Source organism: Trichoplax adhaerens, genomic scaffold (genome assembly GCF_000150275.1).
Source record: "Trichoplax adhaerens TRIADscaffold_1 genomic scaffold, whole genome shotgun sequence".
Classification (NCBI taxonomy): domain Eukaryota; kingdom Metazoa; phylum Placozoa; class Uniplacotomia; order Trichoplacea; family Trichoplacidae; genus Trichoplax; species Trichoplax adhaerens.
In genome coordinates, this window is record NW_002060943.1 from 4615672 (window position 1) to 4637222 (window position 21551).

Genomic DNA, 21551 nt, shown 5'->3' on the forward strand with positions numbered 1-21551 from the left:
TTAAATTGGATTAATTTACCCTGGAATTTCTTTCTTTAAAGAAAAATTGTCGTTAATAATCGCTTATAGATACGCCATTACTACGGTCCTGAAACAGTATATGTTCTACTACTGAATACTACTGTCACGAACAGAGGATACTATATGCCGCACTATCATAAACTGCTTACTAAGGAAACGAACTTGTTCACATTTAATCGACAAGGAGTTGTAATTCCGATCCCCACTAAACAACCCGTTGATGTAATCATAGTTAACTTTAATACAAGAAATAGACAGAGCTATAGGTATTTTATTTCTTTTAGTAATTGACCACACACTGTCAGATACTACTGGTAAATCTTAACACGTACATCTGCGGTATCTTAATTAAATAAGTTTCAGAAACATAATGAAATTTAAGTCTAAATAATATAATTTTCAAGAGCTGAAAATTGTTCGATGCTTGCAATGCGAAGAAGAACTATCCTTAGAGCAAATTTAGGCGACCCTTTCCATGTTGGATGATTATATCCACAAAGATGGTCTAAATCGTATGCAAAGAGGTTCCGTTTTGAATTTTTTTGGCCAAGAATACCAAGGTCTGGCTGCTACTGTAATAAATTTTGTCATAATTAATGTAATAATATATTTAATTTACGAAATGATACTCATAGCATGCTTTCGGGATTAAAACTCTGCCAAATGCATCTACTCTTTTAAATAAAATGTAATTTCGCCTACGACATACATTATTATTTACTAAATGTAGTAAATGGTAAAATTTCAAACGTCATTCAATCCCGTTAGATAGTATTTTTGCTTTGATTGATGGATACAAAATATCCCAGTCTACTCTGATTTTATAAATAATTAAATACTGAACTTTTTCAGCTTTAAAATGTCTTAATGTACTGAAATCTAAAGTATTTCTCATTCATTTTAAAGGAACATATTCCGTAAATGAAATTATTCCCAATGCAGTTCGATTATTGTTTCTAGCAGTACCTCAACTTGAAACAGTTTCTTCGCCTATACTACAAGTGGTTTCAAAGTCAGTCCTTGATTCAAGTAATACAGTAACCTGATATGAATATAAGTAATGTTCATTCAAATTGCGTATTAAATTTATTAAAGCCATTGATTATAAATAACTTATGAACAAGGAATTAAAATTCCGCAGTTGACACAGATGGCATATGATGTTGTTGGAGACAAGATACTTGTTAATATCTCGTTCGAGACTGACTTAGATAGAAATCGACTACCTCTTTTAGCGGTATTTGAAGTTGATGGTTAGTAGATGAAATTGTTCTGTTGACTATGATCATTTTGTATTACTATTAGCAGGATTCTTGCGATTTTATAAATCAGGGTAGCAATAAGAACAAATGTGTAAATGTATTCGGTTATTATTATATCACGCATAATTTTTTAGATTGTTCGCTATTGTTGCAGCACACTATTAAATAGCAAGATTTATTTTTCATTAATGAGGTAATTATTGTATCTTAAATAATAAATTATTAGTAACAAGTTAAATGTCTCGATTGCAAAAGACATGTTTACTGCTGCACATGTAACAGTATTTTTCCGATTATTGACGCTTAAAATTGCTTCAATTTTTTGTTGCCTTTAGAGATATATTGTAATCGAAATGGATTCTTCCTCTTTTGGAGATAGTTATCATCAAATAGCAGTTGCATTATTTTTTAGAGTCGCTAATCGACTGAAACAAAGTAATCGGCTAACATTTACCTTGTAATTTTAATCAGTTTGTCATGGTAAAGCTTAACTTAAAGCAATTTCAAAATTCTCATGCCTCGCTGACAAAAAGCTTATTTTAAATATCAGTAGTTAAAAGTAAATAATTCATTAACTGATACAGCGATATTATATGTTACTAAGAGTGTTATATTAATAAATGTGTCAGATAAAACAGGAGAAATTACAGTCAGGTTTACTTGGTATTTTAGGCAGCAAAGCGATGAAACTTAAGTACACATGTTTCTTTCCATGCGTTATTGATTCGGTAAAGATTAAAATTTTTATTTAATGGTGGTATTTTAACGATAAAATTAAACTAGATCAATTTTTTATCAAATCCTTGTCTTTAAACAAAGTATTCACTAAACAAAATTAATTGCAAAGCACGTGAAGTAGAAAATGCGCAATAATTTTAAATTTACGCAACGCTCGTTAATTGGTCTATTAATTTTAACTTTTATCTTAGCCTCCTTTGCCTCTGATTTTAGCTAATAAGTAATTACGGTTCATGAGAATAGTAACTTTATTTTCAGCTTTGATCATTATTAAAAAATAACACTTCATCATTTTGATAATCTTATTGCGATCATCTTGCTGCTGTAAATTAATAACTTTCTCAATAGTAATGGAATCATGCTAGAAATCTCCTTATGGGATAGCTTTGATTAAATATTTTTATCAGAAAAGTTCTAAAATTATTTAGTTTTTTAAGATTTTGTTTGCAACCCGAATAACACAAAAACAAACGTATAGAATCTCTATCTTTTAGTTTAAAGCTAAAAGCTAAAGCACTTAAGCCTTAGAGAGATTTAAAAATCGAAGGAATTAGTAGTTCACCAAAAGCTTTATGATTTATGATGTTAGAGATTTATTTCTGTGCTTTTATTATCGTATTGCTAGTTTAGAGCGAAGATCATGATATAAAACGTAATCCTAATCCTAATAATTTTATCGTATTTTAAAGTTCATGAAGGTCAATTTTTGACAATTTCTTTACCGAATTACATGCGTGTCATCAGTAATCATGTAATTATAATAGCCAGAAAACTAGAGAACGTTTCTTATTATAGCAAGTAGAACATACAAATATTTTGACAGTCTCTTCTTGCAAAGAAATACCTTTACTTATAGCATTAAAAGCAGAGTGAAGTGTAGCTTAAAAATTTAATATCTCTTTTTAAGATTTAACAAAAATTGTTAGTAACTAAAGGAAGCATTATTTGCTTGCTATAGCTTATTTTCGACTTTTTATAATTGGTAAGGTAAGTACAGTAATAATCCTGCTTTTAACAACCTACTCTATATTTGCTAAGTTACTTATTTTTGCTTAATATGATAATGGCCAAATAAAACAGGATAACCAGTAAAATAATTTAACAATTACTGAAATCTATTACTAATAATAAAAATGACTCATCGAGTAAGACAGTTTATCATACATAATAGTAATCATCGGCTTACTTCTAGATAGGCGTATAGCACGTTTGCAACGTAGGAAAAAAATCTAGTAGCGAACAATATGGCCGGAATTAGAAGATTTCTTGAAATTACTTCCAAAAGCAAATACTTTAACATATAAGCTAACTAATCTTTACGATATTTTAGAATTTTAGCAATTTTATAAACTAAAAGTTGGAATACAGTAAATAATCAGAATGCATTAATTAATAAGTGACCGCAAGATTTTACCATCGCTTCAATTTGGTATGCAGATGAAATTGTCGTTTGTTTATTTTGACGTGAATGGCTATTAGCATTTTATCCTAGCCTCGTGTTCGTTAAATAGCTCATCCTACTTAACTGCAGATCTTAAATGGCGGTTAGTAACCTAACATTATATAGTCAATTAGGTAAAAATGCCTATAACTATTAATGCAAGACTTCTCTACTACATCTTACACCATAAACGTAAATGTAAGACGATTTTAGGACTTCGATACCGGTAGTACGATTTTGTACTGAAGATAAGCTAAATGAGTCAACCTGTCAGCCGAAAATGAATTACTAACATTATTATATAAGATTAATGAATACGATCGATAATAATAATCTATTGAAACAGCTAATTAATATCACTCACCTGATCTTGCTCGGCAGGTGATTTAAATGCAGATCTGTGAAGTATTTAAAAATAATATTTAATCCTATAGGGATATTATGAATGGCACTGACCCAATTTATTGTGGTATTTCTGACAAGAAAAGGATCTTGTACAAATGGAAAATTTCAAGGCGATTTTTCTTTGTCAGAGAAAGGTAAAATAAGAAAGATTCATTTTGTTTGAACATTTTTATACCGATTACAGAAACTGTAAGAATTTACAAAATCCAATTTATGTACTAAAGATCTCTAAGAATTACTTTATTTGATTCTTCTACGATTACTGCTTTTGAACTCTAGACTTGTTTTGGAGATTTTCCTTCAAACAGTAGATTGCAAGAGGAAATGAAATCGAGACAAAGTAAGCTAATTTTAATATTGGAGTATATCTACTAGTTTTTTAGCTATCGTTTATTAGTTGCAATGATAAAATAGGCAGACTTAGAAATGTCATAAACTATCTTCCAGTATTAATTTTGAGTATAATTAATGTTTTATCCTAAGTTTTCTTTGCATGATATACTTTAAAAGTAGTTAGATCAGATACTAAAATGATCAATAATTTGAAATTATGAGTTTTAAGAACCAAACTTCTGTGAAGGTCTTGCTACATTAATAGACTTCGTTTATGATATTTATTCTGAATACTGTTCGTTTGTATTCATGTATATTATTCTGTACTAGCTGCCCATCGATTTATCCATTCACATGCAGTTTATCATAGCCAGAGAGCTCTAAGTTAAATATGCATTCTCATTCATATTTTATATAAAATTTAAATTTAAGGCTACTAATGCTCTCACGTTCATGAAATGCATTCCAGAGTGTATCTATATTTACTTGGTATCATCAAGCATTGCTATCAAGCTGACCGATCATACCATATCGGACGGATTTAGTATTATTTTAAACTTTTATTCTGACAATTTTTGTTTCCATTATTACATACAAAATTTGATGACTTCATCTCCAACCGTTTATCAAATTGTTGCAGTTTCTGTCAAAAATTTATAGTATTAACTAATAAATTGTTACGGTATAGCCTTATTGTGGAGTAATTACCGATATTTGCCGGTATAGCCTATTTAGTTTATGAGATAGTTTATATTTTTGACTTCCTGCACCGTAATATATGAGTTTAACTAATTTGAAAATAGTTTTATATTAAGACCTGATACTTCTGCCAATGGCACGTTGCAATCTGACTGTCTTATTAAAATCATCAGATACCTCTATCTACAAATGTTGCTGTATTAATTAGACATTCATACATAGATTTCTTACCTGATATATAGGCTTTAATGAAATTAATTGTAACTTTTAGCCAATGCATATAGCTGCTGTAGATAAATATGTTAGCCCAGCATTTTGTACAATAAGGTTAGTTTGTAAGTTTAGTGCTAGCGTGATGCTGAAGGTTTACAAATCTTTCATAAATTATAAAATTAAGGATGAAACATTCTCAAGTCTTTTCTGGATAGATTTTAGTGCTGTGATATGTGATTCATAGGCGAGATTTGAAGATTCTACTATTTAATAATCATATCACAGAGCTGGTTTATGCCAATAAGTACATTAATATTTTTGTGTTCACCCTTTGTTTTAGATAAATTTTATCTTAAGATCGTTTTCTATTAATACATTACTTTTATGATATTTGTACTTCGATAGGTAAATAATGCTATATATGTTAAGTTATTAGTAAATCCAGAATTGTAAAACCAATTCATTTTCTGGTAATGGCGAGTAAATTAATTAGATACCCGATCTATATGAGAGCTCAAAGTCTAGGTCATGTTCTGACCGTGGTTAATGTCATGTTGCATACGTTTAGTAATGTACTAGTGCAAAGTCCCGTCGCTTTGCTGACGGTTTAGATATTTGGTAGCTGTAACTATAGACTGTAGTGGTAGAGACTCTATGCTAGAGTACAGATGACTATATACAGTAAGCTGTTGAGTTACTAATATGGCTATAGGTAAAAATAGAGCTGTAAATCATATATTAGGATATGGTTAATTCATTGTACTTTGGCTGGTGTGAATAATGTCTACGCAAGTACTGTAGTCGTATCCATATTGGATTAATGATGGTCCGCAGTAGAATAGCCTTACTAAGAATAATTTAACTATGTGTAAAATAAGGTAAAAGGTTGCCATGCGGATTGTAGCTGCGAATGCTACGAAAAGTATAAAAGCATGCAACTTTAGATTATTCTGTTAGTTCGTTGTAGAAGTCTTTAGAAGTAGTATTCGGCTAGAGTAGAGCTGTGTAGTTAATCTTTGTATAAGATTCAATAAAGCCCTTATTTTTCTAAAAATTGGAAATTCGTGATTGGTATATATCACAGTATTTTAAAGTATAAAGGATAGTTATACAAATTTAGAAACAAAAATATACGACATGTACATGTACTGCTGTTCAATTAGACTGTTTTATGTATAGCTGCGGTAATGTGTAAGATTGATTCTGATAATTCTGTTAAATCATTACGTGTGTAGCCAGCTAGACTACAAGCCCACCAGCAGCTAGAATTAAAAATTAGTGACTGTAACTGCTTTACAAAGGTAGCGTGATAGACTGTGGAGCAAGATTGACTGCTTTATGGCTCTTTATTGCTACAAATTTAGGTATTATCCTCCAATATTCTTTTCTTTAACCATCTACTATCAGTATATCAATTTATATGATAGCTGGCCCCATAAATACTATTTCAGTGTAATACCAAAATCAAATTAACTAGTCATTCTGGATGTTTTATCGATCTAATCAACCTTCTCTTAGGTTACACTAGAGGTTAGCCATAATTCAAATGCTAATTGTCTTCTATACATTAGATTATAATGTAATGAAATCTAATTCTTACTTGCAAACCTATGGGTTCTACTGCTAATCATTTTTTTAGCTATATATAATTCTATCTTTGTGAAATCTAGGCATGGAAAGTAATCAATAAAACAGAACCAGAAAGAGCCTTCTGTTTGATTTGTGAGTCAAAATTACGATCTAGATTAATATCATGCGAAAATCTTCCTGATTTCTATCAGGACAGTGCTTTCATTGCAATAAGTGTACCGCAGATGCTTTGTAATGAACAGTAACTCAATGGAATACCGAGACTATTAATTGCATATTTACTTGGTATGGTTTAAATTGATATCGATTAGTTATGGTGATTATCAATCGAGAAAATCTGTGCTGTAAATTACTGCAAATCATGACACCGTTCTGGTATTGCCGCTATTTCTATAAATTACAATAGTCTCATTAAAAGAATAAATTGAAGGCAAAAGTGACTAAATGACTTCTTCCATGTCTTTATCAAATTATTTTCAAAGATATTTCCAGAAATACCTTTATACCAATGTTATTAATGATAGGAATAATTTTAATGATTATTATATAAAGATAAAATATTACTTTGTAGGCGAAGCAAGGCGAGCAGTGGAGCAATATAGAATTACAAAATCCGGTAATTGTTTATAGATATGTTTATGACTAACTTGGGCAGTTGAGCTGGCACTTTCGTAAAAATAGAACTCATGTAAACTTTACCAGTGCTGAGATTGTTAATAAAAACGAATACATTTTATTTTTCAACAAAATGAACGTTTTTCGTTATACAGTATGCGAATTGCTAAGAATCTTATTAGAATAGATTTACAGCAAGGAAAGGGTAGGTATTGCCAAGGAAAATTAGAGAATATGAAATTATCTGTTATACTTTCGTCTTGAGATTACTAACAATAGGAAAATTTGCCTTTAAAAACTTTTAGTCATTCTATTAGCTTTGCTGCACTTTTGAAGAAAATTATCTTATAATAAAAATACACATCTCACACAGTAATGGGATGATTTCATACCCAGTTGTTTTCTTAAGCATATGGCGGCGGGACCACGATCATAACTAAACCGACCGCTGTTACTGCTTAAGGTGTTATAGCGTATCAGGCAGAGCACTTTTCATACTCTTTTAACTGTCACGTAGCTTAGCTAATTAATACAAATGTTACTGATCAGAATTTATTTATTAATTAAATTAAATTCTTTTCATTGCTGACGAACAGATTATTTTATGATAAATGCTTTTCTATCTAGACCATTTATTTGTTCAAAGTTTAAATTTGAAGATAATGTATGTAATAATGGTAGTACTAAGCCTAAAATAGGTAATCGTGTAGCAATTTTGTCTAGCGATATTCTTATGTCACGGACTCTTGCACCCAGCAATACCTTCACTTATAAAATATGGTTGCAATATGTTTCTTGTTTGCTTAACTGTTAGATATACTAAAACTTCATATAGAATAGTATAGATTGAGATTGAACATTTTACTTATTAATTCTCACGGTACATATTTGCTTGATTATACAGCAGCCAAACCTCGTTGAAGAAATTCTCTGGAACAAAGTAGTATTGACATTTCATCGTCATCCTTATGAATTAACTGTGAATCAGACTATTTACTGTTGACGATGCTAATGACATTTAATTTATCATACTCTTCTATATTGCTAAGGTCAATCTTAGCGCAGAAACTTATAAGCTGGTGCTATAGTTGCATATTGTAGTTATTTGGGACAAAGAATTGAAAATTAAAACCGGAGATAGGGATCATTACCATCGTTGAACAATTTTTAAGTTGCAATTCCATTTTCTATTATTGGCAACGATAGATGAACGATTAGATTATTTCAATATGTCTATTCCTTTATACGAAAAACGTAACGCAAACTCACTATCAATAAATGGCTTTCCATCGACCTATACAACCGATAGCCAAGATGACTGCTCGACCGTAGCAGTTACTCCTATTGCCAGACGCAAAGTTATGAAACATGCAAGTGGCTCCTACAGTCCATCATATCATCATAATTTGTCTTTATCATTATATGAATACGATGAGCTAAAATATTTCCGCCCTTTGATTCATGATCGTTGTCCACCATCTATAGAAAAAGGGAACATTATGAAATATGATTTAATCGGTGTAAGAACATTTGATGCAGTTGCAAAAATTTTACCATAAAATAATTTGCTTTTCCATTACGTCCCTATCGACTATTTTTACATTTTTTAAGTTAAAATTAAAATATCTATACCGATAACTAAAGTTCACCGATACTTAATTTAGCGATTTAATAGTTTTACTTAGTATTAAATTATTTCTTGCCTTAAAAATTGTTTTAAATTAGGATGATGATAAAAGAAATTATTACTGACGTACAAAATTAATGAATCAGTGTCTACAGATTTATCGGTATCAGTTGTTCATTCTCGTTTAATGATATTATAGATCAATAAAGCCTTTACTTATTCAATACATCACGATGTTATTAATGGCAATATCGACGGATGTAGAGAGAAAGTGCAGGCAAAATCTTCGTGTAAGTACCCATTACTCCAAGGCGATTACTATAAATAAGGGTATAATTTGATTGATATCATTTTCTCAAGTATACTACATTCTCTTAACTGTCTCTCTTTCAAATTAAAGTTTACTTCAGATATAACTATAGCTGATTTTAGCCTTCTGAAAAACTGCTAGATCGATGATATTTTTGTTGCTCTGTACCATTTTTTTATGTTTTTTATCTTAGATCGTGATATTGCAAATATTTAGGTTACAACATGTATTGGAAAGGTTAAATACAGTAAATAGCATGAAATTTAATATTCTACTAGGTTAAATAGATTAGCCGAATGACTAGAAATCTTCATTGGCAGCAGATTTAACATTTTAAATTCCTTATAACTGATGCTGTAGTTTGGATTAATGATTTATCAGCACTGTGCCTACAGTATTTCATGAAACCCTCAATCTCTACTAAAGTCGGAGCAAATCTGAACACTTAGAGCTTTATAATTACGTCACCTTCTTTCTTATCGTGATTAATAATATAACTGAAAGTCTATATGTGAACTTGGCGTAGATCTTTCTTTATCAATGTCGAGATATGTTATATTCAGCTGATTCGGGTACACGCTTACTCCGATATGTAGATATTTTTAAGGATCAGAGAGATTGAAAAACTATTTCTTAATTCCAGGTGTTAATTCTCAGGATACATTTGGTAAAACAGCACTTCACTATGCCATTGAAACCGAAGCTAGTAATATTGTTACTTATCTCCTCGAAAGTAACTGTAATTTAAATATTGGTGATAATAATGGCGTTACTGCTCTACATACAGCAGTTAAAGTAGGAAATTTATCCCTGGTTCAGGTATATATCATGTCGGTATTTGTATAGCGCTCGTAGCCAACAGCAATATAATACTGCATTGATTATATATATATATATATACTTGATACACGTGTTGTCTTTTCTTCATAATCAATTTATTAATTTTACGTTTCTTCTCTATCACTATAATTAAGATTCTACTAGCGGAAGAAAGCATTAATGTAAATTGCGTAGATAATCAAGGGATGGCGCCATTACATTTAGCTGCAGTCACGAATAAGGAATTAATTTGCAGCGAATTAGTAAGTAAAAATTGATCAAGCTTTACATAGTCTGTGCTGCAAAAATTTAAATTTTTCAGCGAATTTAAGGAAAAAACTACTCCTAAAGAATGTGTATTTTTGCAAACTTGATCATTAACTATAACGATGATGTCAAAAGTCTGATATATCGTATGCCTTGAATTTGTTATTTCTTGACTAATAAATTTATCGATAAAGCCAACTGAGGTACTATATGTTAAATTAATTGCTACGCAGAAAATCTTTCCACACTAGCGGCTTACATGCAGTAGGTTTGAATGAATATACTTTAATGAAATTACAAGTATTTGTTATCTAAAGCGATAAAATTATAGTGTTACTAACTTAATCAGTATTAGATTGTTAATCCTATAATTTGACGCTGCTATAACTTCTTTGCCTTTCAGATGCCAAGCAAAATGTTTAAAAACATAATAGCAATTCTGATATTATTTAATCTAATTTTTAAATAGTTTCTGCCTTTGCTCTTTAAAAGATTTTATCTGCTAAAAACCTGTATGATAGTGTATGGAATGCATAAAGATGTAGCTATGCAACTGTAAATATTGTTTAAGATGTAGATAGCTGAATCAGATTATTATTCAAACTAGAAAAAAAATTTAGATTTAATGAATATTTTTAATTATGCTTGACTCCTAGCTGACGGCTAATGCAATCGTCTTCATCGAAGACGATGATCATATGACACCTGTTGCTTATGCCGCTAAGAATGGATATGGGGATTTATTGAGGATGTTTTTTAGTCATGGTTAGTACTGGTAGAAAATTAATTTATTACCGTGTGAAATTACTTGAAGATTCGTTCAAATCTTTCACTTAGCTCTTCTTGGCCTGCAAATTATGTAAATTAAATTAATTTCTACTCGATAATATTATTCGATTTCTTAATCGATAAGGTTAATCGATTTAATTATATTTTCCATTGGGTATTATCGTTAATCATTATTATGTTATCTGAACTGCATTTCAAATGAAGTAATGTCTCAAATTCGGTATTGTTTTTTCATGGTAGTAGTAGCAAATAAAGTCTATTGTGCACATTAAGCTATAAAATTGCTGAATTTTATGATCATATTGATACAGTTTGACGAAGAAGAGGGCTGATAGAGCGATTCTAAGGGAAATTGTTCCATCGTCTCTGTAGATTAGATTACTCAGAATCTATTTATGTCGTCTAGTAATATTATAGTGAGATACTTTAGTGCCAAATAATTTTTGGACAAATGCAGAATTATAACATTACCTCTATTATTGTGTCTGCATATGCTGCTCATCGATTTAACAGAAAATGATACTATAAGTGGCATTTTATTTTCAAGAAATTTTTCGTGAAATATCACAATTTAATCTTTTTTTCAGTGAAAAGCAAAGGTTGGGAAGTAGACGAATTACTATATGATTGTGGATCTCCTAAAACGACATTACTTCATCTAGCCGTGCAAGGCTCCTCGTTACCGGTTAATCAATATTAACAGTGGAGATTAAAATTAATTATTTACAGGAAGGAAATAATAACTTTTAAATTTTAATGCTTTCTTTTTCACCTAAAATCCAGGCTGTTAAGCTGCTATTACGTAATAATGCCAATGTATCAAGTAAAAGGGTACGTATTTAAAGATGAGAAACAGCAGTTAATAACAAAGCTGCGATACAAATTTTGAACATCGTCATCGTACGGTAAAAAAAGTTTTATAAGCGATTCAATGTCGTCTTATATTATTTCTATTTTTAATGCAAATTTTCATTCCTAAGTAAATCTTAATTTAGTTTACATTAATTAGCAATTGATCATATGAAATAGTTATGACTTAACAGCTCAATCTTTATATAACTTTGCGTATGCTAGATTATAACAAAAATACTTATACTCCGAGACACTAAAGACGACAACTACTGTTTTTTTTTGGAGGTACTATAAGAACTAAGTACTACATGACATACGGTTTATATTTTTATCGTAGGATTCAGACGGAAATACGCCTGTTCATGTTGCTGCTGCTTGTGGCTCCTTAGCAATTATACGCTGTTTAATAGGCAATACAGAAGTGGAAAACAATGCTAGCAGTAAGGATGAGAGTCACGAAAATATTAAAATTAATCTCGGTGTTGAAGTAATAAATAGTGAAGGTGCTACTCCGTTACATGAGTAAGTAGAATTTACGTATTAGATATCATCCAAATATAGTTCAGGACTTATCGTTTCCTTTCTCACACCTATACTTTGTATTTTCGATAGAGCTGCAAAATTTGGCCACGATGTTATCGTAAAATACCTTATAAGTTGTGTGAGTATAATAGGGAAGACGTAATCATATTATCATTATTTGAATAAATTTTCGATATTTATACCCTTATTATTGATTGAGTATGGTTTGTATAGTTCTTATATATATGCTAATAGATTAACTTAATTAGGGTATAGATGTAAATGACATCGACATTAAGAAAAAAACACCACTGATGGTTGCAGCTGAATCAGGAAGTATGACAACGGTGAAATTGCTGCTGGAGCAAAGTGCAGATGCGACCATATTAGACAGAGCTAACAAATCATGCCTACATTATTCTATTGGAAATTATGAAATTATGAAAGTAATTTTAGAACACTTTTTAAAGGTAAGCGAAATCATTAGATAAAGAAATGTAATCTCAACTAGTAGTTTTGAATTTCATTTATATTGTGATAAATAGCGTGGATACTGTCAAATTCTCGGTTATTGTATTATTTGTCATACTTAGGAAGAGAAATTTAAGGAATTAGTTGACGCTAAAGATGTCACAGGATCAACAGCATTACATTACGCAAGTAAAGTCGGAAATTCACAGGTAAAAGTCATTCGTAAGAAGAAATATCAGGTGTTATAATCGCAAATGTTATGGTTTATTCCAATTTTAGTACTCATTGATGCTACTCTTTTACAGTCTTCTATGCTATACTTGCTTTACAAAAAAATTCGATATCGACAAATTAGAGATATTTTCTTGTTGAAGCTAAGGCGCTATATGTTAGTGTTAATTAAAGTATCAATCATTTTCCAATACCCAATAAGCATGCTAATGCATCTGATATATCCTACAATTTCAATCGTTGATTTGTCGATAGCTGATACATAAAGCATTTTTCAATAACTGCTAGCAAAGTAAGAAGTGCAACAAAACTTTTGATTTTAGTGCCATTTTATTGCCAACTTTAATTACAAACTCTGCCGATAAGCGAAAAACTTAGACGAAGTTAAAGTTATCAGATACGATATTTTCTGAAATTAAAACTTATCAAACGTAATGCGCTGCATACTAACAATTATTTAATTGCGGTAACGTTTTTGGATACCTTCTACTTTCAAATTTTAGGAGGTACTAGCTCTCCTCGGTGCAGGAGCAAATGCTAATAGTGTCAACAGATTTAAAGAAACATGCTTTCACGTTGCAACTTGGTAAGTCTATAAATGAAAACTTTCTGTGTTTTTCAATGCGACGCTTATTTACTCTTGGAAGTACTTGTACAAACTATAGAATTAAGTGACATATCCAGTAAGTTCTGGTATGCTTAGCCTTTAAAAGTACAGTTAAGATATTTATTTTAATACTGAATAATTTTTCAATATAGATTTTAATTCATAATAAGTGCAGCTCATTTTATTAATCTATTGTACTTTACGATCAATATCATAAATAATTCATTCTTGGCAGCATATTTAAGTTGAATATTGTTACTGCTAATAGATTTGTTTACTATCCGCATGCACTTATAGCCTTAACTTCTCGAGTGCTTCAGTTAGTGGGATGAAATTATTTTCGACAGATTATTTATTTATATAACTTATACGTGATCGTCTATTTTTGCACCCATATAAATTGATATATAGATGAATAGCCTAATATTATTTTTATTTTTCTCGTTAATCAATATTCAAGCTACGGCCATCTTGATATCCTCAAGATATTAGTTAAATATCAAGATGAAAAAACAATCGATTTTATGGATGATCAGGATAGAACACCATTGCATGTAGCTGCATGGAATGGATATGAAGATATCATTTCCTATCTTTCATCTTCAAATGCACATATTAAACCGTAAGGATAGATTTTTGAGGAAAAAGGGTGGAAAATTTTCAGCAATAAAGCCCTTACAGTATACACGTATATGATATTGGCCGTCTACTAATCTTAAGAATGTTCTGATAAGTTATACTCTCTCATATTTTATTTAATTTCTAGAGATTGTGATGGCAGAACACCTCTACACTTTGCAGCATGCAATGGACATTTAAAATGCCTACAACTTTTAGTTCAGAGAAATGTATCAGCAGTTAATGAAGCCGATAAGCAATCGGTACAGTAATTACAAACATTATTTAACTTGGTGTAGTAGTCGTCAAAATATCTCTGTTCCCCAAATTTAAGCTGGTAGATTTCAAGGACATGCAATTAGTTTAACATTTCCACTTTTAATTTTCTCCACTAGGAGACGCCTTTACATATTGCTGCTTGGTCCGGCCACGCAAAAATTGTAAAATACTTACTGTCCCTGAAAAAGCAGATGGTTACATTAAATATTCGTAGCCAAAATCCGCTGGATGTAGCAGTGGTGACAAAGAATGAAGATGTTGCATTGGCAATAATCAAGCACAAAAGGTAAGATATAAATTAAACGAAACTTCAACTGGTGCCTTGTTGATATATTCTTATTTAACTATCACAGGATTAATAATTACTTTAGATACAAAACTAATATTTTGATTTTCAACATCATATTATTCTAATTAAAGGATTAAAAAGATTTTACGACGTTTTATTAACAGTATCTACATTTCTGATTGAGAACTAATAACAAATATTTGCTCCAGTATAGCGAATAAATGTTGAAATTTTGGCATTTGCTACTATGGATAATGATGAGTTAATACACTCACATAGTTGAATTACCATTTTCCATAACGTGGAATAGAATTAGATATCGCAGTTACAAATCTAAATTCTCACAAGTTACAACAGATAGTCAGGAATTATTTAAAAATACGTATCAGTACCCTCATCTACTTACTATTTTCATTAATGTCACATTTAAGGTGGCGTGATTTTATTTACCGAACAAAGACTGGAAATTGTACACAGATACAAATTTTAATAGCTAGAATGCCAGCAGCAGCAAAGGTAATTTTGTTTTTTTGATTAGTTTTTAATTCCTTAATTAATTACTCGTAAGAATGATAGGTACAATATCGCTCTTGCTAAAGTATAAATAAATGTGGTCTTGCTACTATAGCTTTTAATGGATCGGTGCATTAGCATACAAGGTTCTCCCAGTCAAGGAAATTATAAGGTAAATCACTTTCTGCTCTATAATCATTGTAATTCATAGAATATGCGTAAATCATCTTACCAACAAGAAATGTGATATCGAGGAATTACTCATAACCTCCAAGTATTCAAAATACGAAACATAAATTTATTTTTGATAGTTATGGTACCACCATAATGTAAAATAGTTAGTTCACTCATATTTCTAATTATATACGATATTTGTTATTAATACAACTTATTTCTTGATCTGATAATGGTAGTTAACAATTTACCCTATTTAATATTTGTTGAAAGTTATAGTACCACATAACTTGATATAATTTGTTCACTCGTAAATTTAATTATGTATGATATTTACTGTTAATGCCGATTATTTTTTGCTCCGATAATAATAGACAACAATTTACGCTGTTTAATATTTGTTGAACTTAAGACGCTACTTTAGCATGAAATATGGTTTGCTCACCAGTAATCTTAATTAAAAACAATAGTTATTAATATCAGTTATTTTTCGTTTCTGATAATATAATAGTAGATAACAATTTGCACTGTTTAGTATTTTTCGAAGGCTATGGTAATACCACAACGTGCAATATTTGTAGCTCACTCGTAATTTTAATCATAAACAATATTTATTATTCAAGCAAATTATATTTTGTGCTGATAGTGCTAGATAAGAATTTAGACTGTTTAGTATATATTGAAAGCTATGGTACAGCTATAAATTAAAACATAGTATCCTCGCTTGTAACTTCAAATACACATGATGGTTATTAACGAAAATTATTTTTTTGGCCTGATAATATAATAATAGTAAAAAAATTACAATACACTATTTAATGTTTTTTTGAAATTTATGGCACTACTAAAACGTGAAATAGAGCTCGCTCATAATTTTAATTATACACGATATTTATTATTACGTAAATTATTAATACAAATAATTTTTGCTCCAAAAGTAATAGATAAAAAATTTACACCATTTAATATTTCTTGAAAGTTAATGGTACTGCCATATCATGTCATTTAGTTTATACACTTATAATTTTAATTATATGCAATATTTATCATTGATACAAAATACTACTTGCTCCGGTAATAGCAATCGCTGATTAATACCATTTATTTCTTTTAGATAATTTATGAATTTGAATTTCTTCAAGGCCAACCACAGAGTGCAGAAGATGGAGTTAAACAATCACTTCAAGCATTTCAGGTTAATTCTACAGACAGATAGAGCTGAGCTTATTTCGCATTAGCGGTATTAACGTTATTATTCATCTGTGTAATTTTGCGTCGGCGTTTACTGCAGCTACGTTATTAATTTTATATAGGAAAGCTTGTTATTATATAATTATAATTAATGCTGTCACGATTACTACAATTAGACAATGGTTGATTATGATCGGGAAAACTGTTTAGTGCATCCCCTCAGCAATGCCCTTTTGAAATATAAATGGTACATGGCATTGATTTAACAGCAATGACATTAAATTTGAAGATTTTGTGAGCTCCCTAGTCGTTGTTTTAACCGCTAACAATTTGATTAAGATAAATTTCTTTGCTTTTCTAGGGATAAATATGGATGGATTGCCTACTTAGTAAACGTGCTGACTTTTGCAACTTTCTTGACATTACTAACATATCAGATTATTTCTAATTCCATTGCTTATATTAACGATTATCCACAAATGGTAGAGTGTAAAAATGTAACGAATCTCAGCTTAACAAATCTACATCAGTCCGTATGTACAGCTATATTTCGAATTTTAGCTTACTTAAGGATTATTATGATCATTCTTGACATTTAATAACACATCAAATTATTTTCAATTTTCTTACTTATTTTAACGATTATCCATATATGGTGGTGTGCGAAATGTAACAAATCAGAACTTAACAACAGGCCTAAATCGGACCGTATGTACAGCTATATTTTTAATTTTAGCTTATGTATTATGGATTATCAGACTTAAGCATGCGCTGTATAACCCAAATAATCCTTCAAACATTCGCAATTTCATTTTAGGGCTCTAAAAGCACTTTACTTAAAATAAACTATAATTCGGACGTTTGTTGCTTTCTCGGCAAAAGTTATTGATTTACGAAATTTACGTTTAATGATTCCTTCGATGTACAGTCTACAGAATTCATTTCGACTCTATTTATACGAGTATATCTACTATATATTAAACGCCTGTATTTCTTTTAATAGCTTACTAAACCAGCACAAAAGATACAATGATTTATAGAGCAGTGCAATAAGTATCTCGTTTAGCAATTAAAGTTTATAATTAGTCAATAGCTAGAACATGCTTACAGAATATTTATCCTCTATTTCGTTGTCACAAACTTAGGTTGCGAACTACTACACTAAACTAATAGATTACTTATGCCTTGCTCCACTACACCTGGAGATCTACTGTATGGTAGTTCTTTACTACTTTCGGTCACACAGAGATAAGACTGTTCTAAAAGATTAGTATAGTTTTTATTAGTAGAGTAGCCGAGTACCTTCTCGTACACGATCTAATAAGGAACTCAAGAACTGAGCATTCGCTCGTCCTTTTATACCATTCCACTAAATTTATGGTGCACACATAGTAACTTGACAATATAAGATTTACATGATTTGTATACGCGATAATCGCACGATAAGTGCGCGATAGTCACACGATAAATGCGCGATAATCGCACGATAAATGCGCGATAATCACACGATAAATGCGCGATAATCGCACGATAAATGCATGATAATCGCGCGTACGTAGCGGGTGCTAACGTATCGCCATTATTAATATCTACTGTATATAGGCTCTACTAATTAATTGCAAATACAATTATGCCTTTTGTCGTCTAGCAATCTAGACATTAATATTCTTAATTTCAATTACGCTTACCAATATGATCCATTAGCTAAATACTGACAAAATCTATTTAATTAGCAAGTACGGTGCTTTGCTCCGTAACATTCGTCTTTACAGTTTCTTTTTGTTATATATTTTTGCATATTTATAGTGACTTTACACAGTCAATGATTTATCAAATTAAGTAAAGCGTTGCAAAATAATTTTAAGTCAAATACATAATTGTAGTGTATAGTAATGGATATCTCCTGAAACGCAATTTAAGTTCCGATGTCTTAAAATATTGCTTTCCTGAATAATTAAAAGAAATGAAGATATTTTGCTGTAATATAAATGCTAAAAAGGGTTAACCCTGATTCTGAAGCTGTGGATTCTTACCAAAAGTCTGTTAATTTTTATACCTTTCTAGCTTATACTGAGATGTTCAAGCTGTACCGGTACGGAAACAGTATTAATCATTTTTTGTGCACTTATCCTGTTCAAAGAAATGGTGCAATTATTTCATCAGGTAATACTAGTACGGCGAAATTCAGACTTATTATATGAGCAAAGTAATACGATAACTAGATAAAATATTAATAGTAATAAATGACTCCGGATTTTAACTTCTGGTATGGTTTTAACATGAGATATCTAAGATCTAATTAATAATTTATGATCTTCTTGTTTCAGAGATTAAAGTATTTTGATTTTACCAACATGCTGGAAATTACTCTATATATTTCAACCTTTTTATACGTAATACCCTGCAATGAATATAAGAGTAGTTATCAACGAAACTTTGGCGCATTAGCTATTCTGGCAGGGTGGTTAGATTTAATCTTATATGTACGAAGGTACGAGATTTTTAAACTTTATGGTGTATCTAAATTTCTAACTTTGGTGTCTACTATTTAAGGCTTTAAATTACTAAATTTTTGAATTATAAAGTTAATAATCTATTATCTATAGGATTCGTATACTTGTATTGACAGTTTTCAAGTCATTCTGAAAGTTGTCTCACAGTTTATCTATCTTAAAGCTAAGGTGGTTACCTTCTTTATGAATTAGGATTTCCTTCCATGGAATATATATTATCATGATATCAACTATGCTAATAACATTATTTCAGGTATTTTAATCAATCGATCAAATTTCAATATTTTTATCAATAAAATTGTAGCAAAAATAGACTATAATTCTAATATATTCATTGGTAGATTTAGTTACATGCTACTGTAAGCAGCTCCTGTCTAACAATAAATCTCAGATTTGCGTGGGCCTAGATCGTTAGAAACGAAATACTAAAATTATGTTATATAAAAATTTCATTTGCATGAGTAAATCAAATTTGTAATTTTATTCTATTACATTTACTAATATTGTATTTATTGTGATATTCGCAATTTGAAGCGATAGCTAGTTAAGTAGAATGAAATTTAGATGCATAAGGGTACAGTATACAATGGTTTATGCTAATAAAAATTACAGAGGAAGTAATCACATCTATATGCTTCATTACTAGTTTTATAAATCTAATTAATGATACTGATTCATATAGGTTCTAATATTGGTAGTAATTTTCATATTTGCTTTTGGATGTGCCTTTATGGTTCTATATACTAAAGAGGTAATACGTGTTTTTAGCATATAAAGTTGGCACGAAAATTATTTCTACTTTAATTGAGTTAAAATCGTACTGTAATTCAGCATACAGATTGCCGTCACTAACGACTACAACAGCCCAGTTTTATGCAGATGTGATAATAAATTCTAATTAACTACCTTTTAATTATATTATATAATGAGAATTCAACTGTTGGAAGTATAGTACTTGTAACTGATGCTATCATAGTAGTAAAATACATATTTTTTATCACTTTACTTAAATTTGTTAGAGTTAGTACTATTGTGCAATGTCCTAATGTTGTTGAATGCAGACAGCGATGTCATATCACGCAATGCAAAGGTTTTCGGTCAAATCAATTATTGCAATGACGTAAAGTCTTATCGGCTTTCTATTTTAGGTTAAGACAGTTTTTAAATCGATGGCTGATGCACTTTTTACTACTTTCCTAATGATGCTTGGTGAACTAACAATCGATCCGAATTTAAGCAATCTCATCAAAGCACATCCTGTTGGAGTGATAGTCTTCATCGTATTTTGTTTAATGATGGTTATTATCATTATTAACTTGCTGGTAAATAAAGTGATATTCGCGTTCAATAGTTACTCTATTACTACGGGTATTCGCCATAGTATACATTACTTGGAATTTGGAATAAAATTACCCTAGTACGCTAATAATGTGGTAAAGGTGTTGCATATATGAGTTTATGTCCAAGTTGTATATGTACTAATATTAAGCTATTTTGCTTTTGTCAATATTTAGGTCGGTTTAGCTGTTGGTGACATCGATAAAATTCGTCAAAATGCTGTTTATAAACGCCATATCATGCAAATTGACCTATTGATCGAATTGGAAGGTACTTTACCAGCTAGTTTATTAAAAAGGTTTTATATTAGTCGATTGGAACAGTTCCCAAGCGAAGAAAGTTCTCGTCTGAGCGAAGTAAGGGAATAAAAAATGGATACCCTAAATTTAGGAGGGCTAACTACTATGTCGTTGTACCTTTACGCTAACGTGACCATCTTAATGAAACTTAACAAAAATTTTTACCGCTCTTTATCGTTTAGATATTTACTGCCCTATCACCGTTTTCTGCCGCTGATCAAAACTTGAGAGAAATTAAATCTTTGCATTACTTAAATGAGTCTCGATTAGACCTAAATTTGGATGAAGAAACAGCTTCGAAGGGCATTACCATCAATAAAAATAGTAACAATGGTAGTTTACAGCAACAGAGGTAAATCAATCATTATTTTCCAGTTTTAATCGTTTTAAAATTGCTCGCCGTCATTTAATTAAGCTAAGAGTGTAGCTTATCTGTATTCTCAATAGTGTGGCAACTGATATAAAAGAAAATAATGGTATTTTAAGAGGCGTCCAAAGCTTAATAAGGAGAAAATGAATAGATAT

At 30.4% G+C, this 21551-nt stretch overlaps 2 protein-coding genes across 2 annotated transcripts; both read left to right on the forward strand.

The window, feature by feature from the left end:
• Nucleotides 1–7473: 7473 nt before the first annotated feature.
• On the forward strand, nucleotides 7474–8876 carry TRIADDRAFT_51765 (uncharacterized protein; the record flags this gene model as incomplete). Its single annotated transcript, XM_002107810.1, has 3 exons — nucleotides 7474–7522; nucleotides 7914–8015; nucleotides 8524–8876. 3 exons carry the CDS (start codon nucleotides 7474–7476, stop codon nucleotides 8874–8876), a joined length of 504 nt encoding a protein of 167 aa, XP_002107846.1.
• Nucleotides 8877–19018: 10142 nt separating this feature from the next.
• On the forward strand, nucleotides 19019–21543 carry TRIADDRAFT_51767 (uncharacterized protein; the record flags this gene model as incomplete). Its single annotated transcript, XM_002107811.1, has 8 exons — nucleotides 19019–19039; nucleotides 19204–19367; nucleotides 19582–19642; nucleotides 20072–20140; nucleotides 20538–20711; nucleotides 20904–21083; nucleotides 21209–21378; nucleotides 21474–21543. The coding sequence occupies 8 exons, from the start codon at nucleotides 19019–19021 to the stop codon at nucleotides 21541–21543; spliced, it is 909 nt and encodes a 302-aa protein (XP_002107847.1).
• Between the last annotated feature and the right edge of the window lie 8 nt (nucleotides 21544–21551).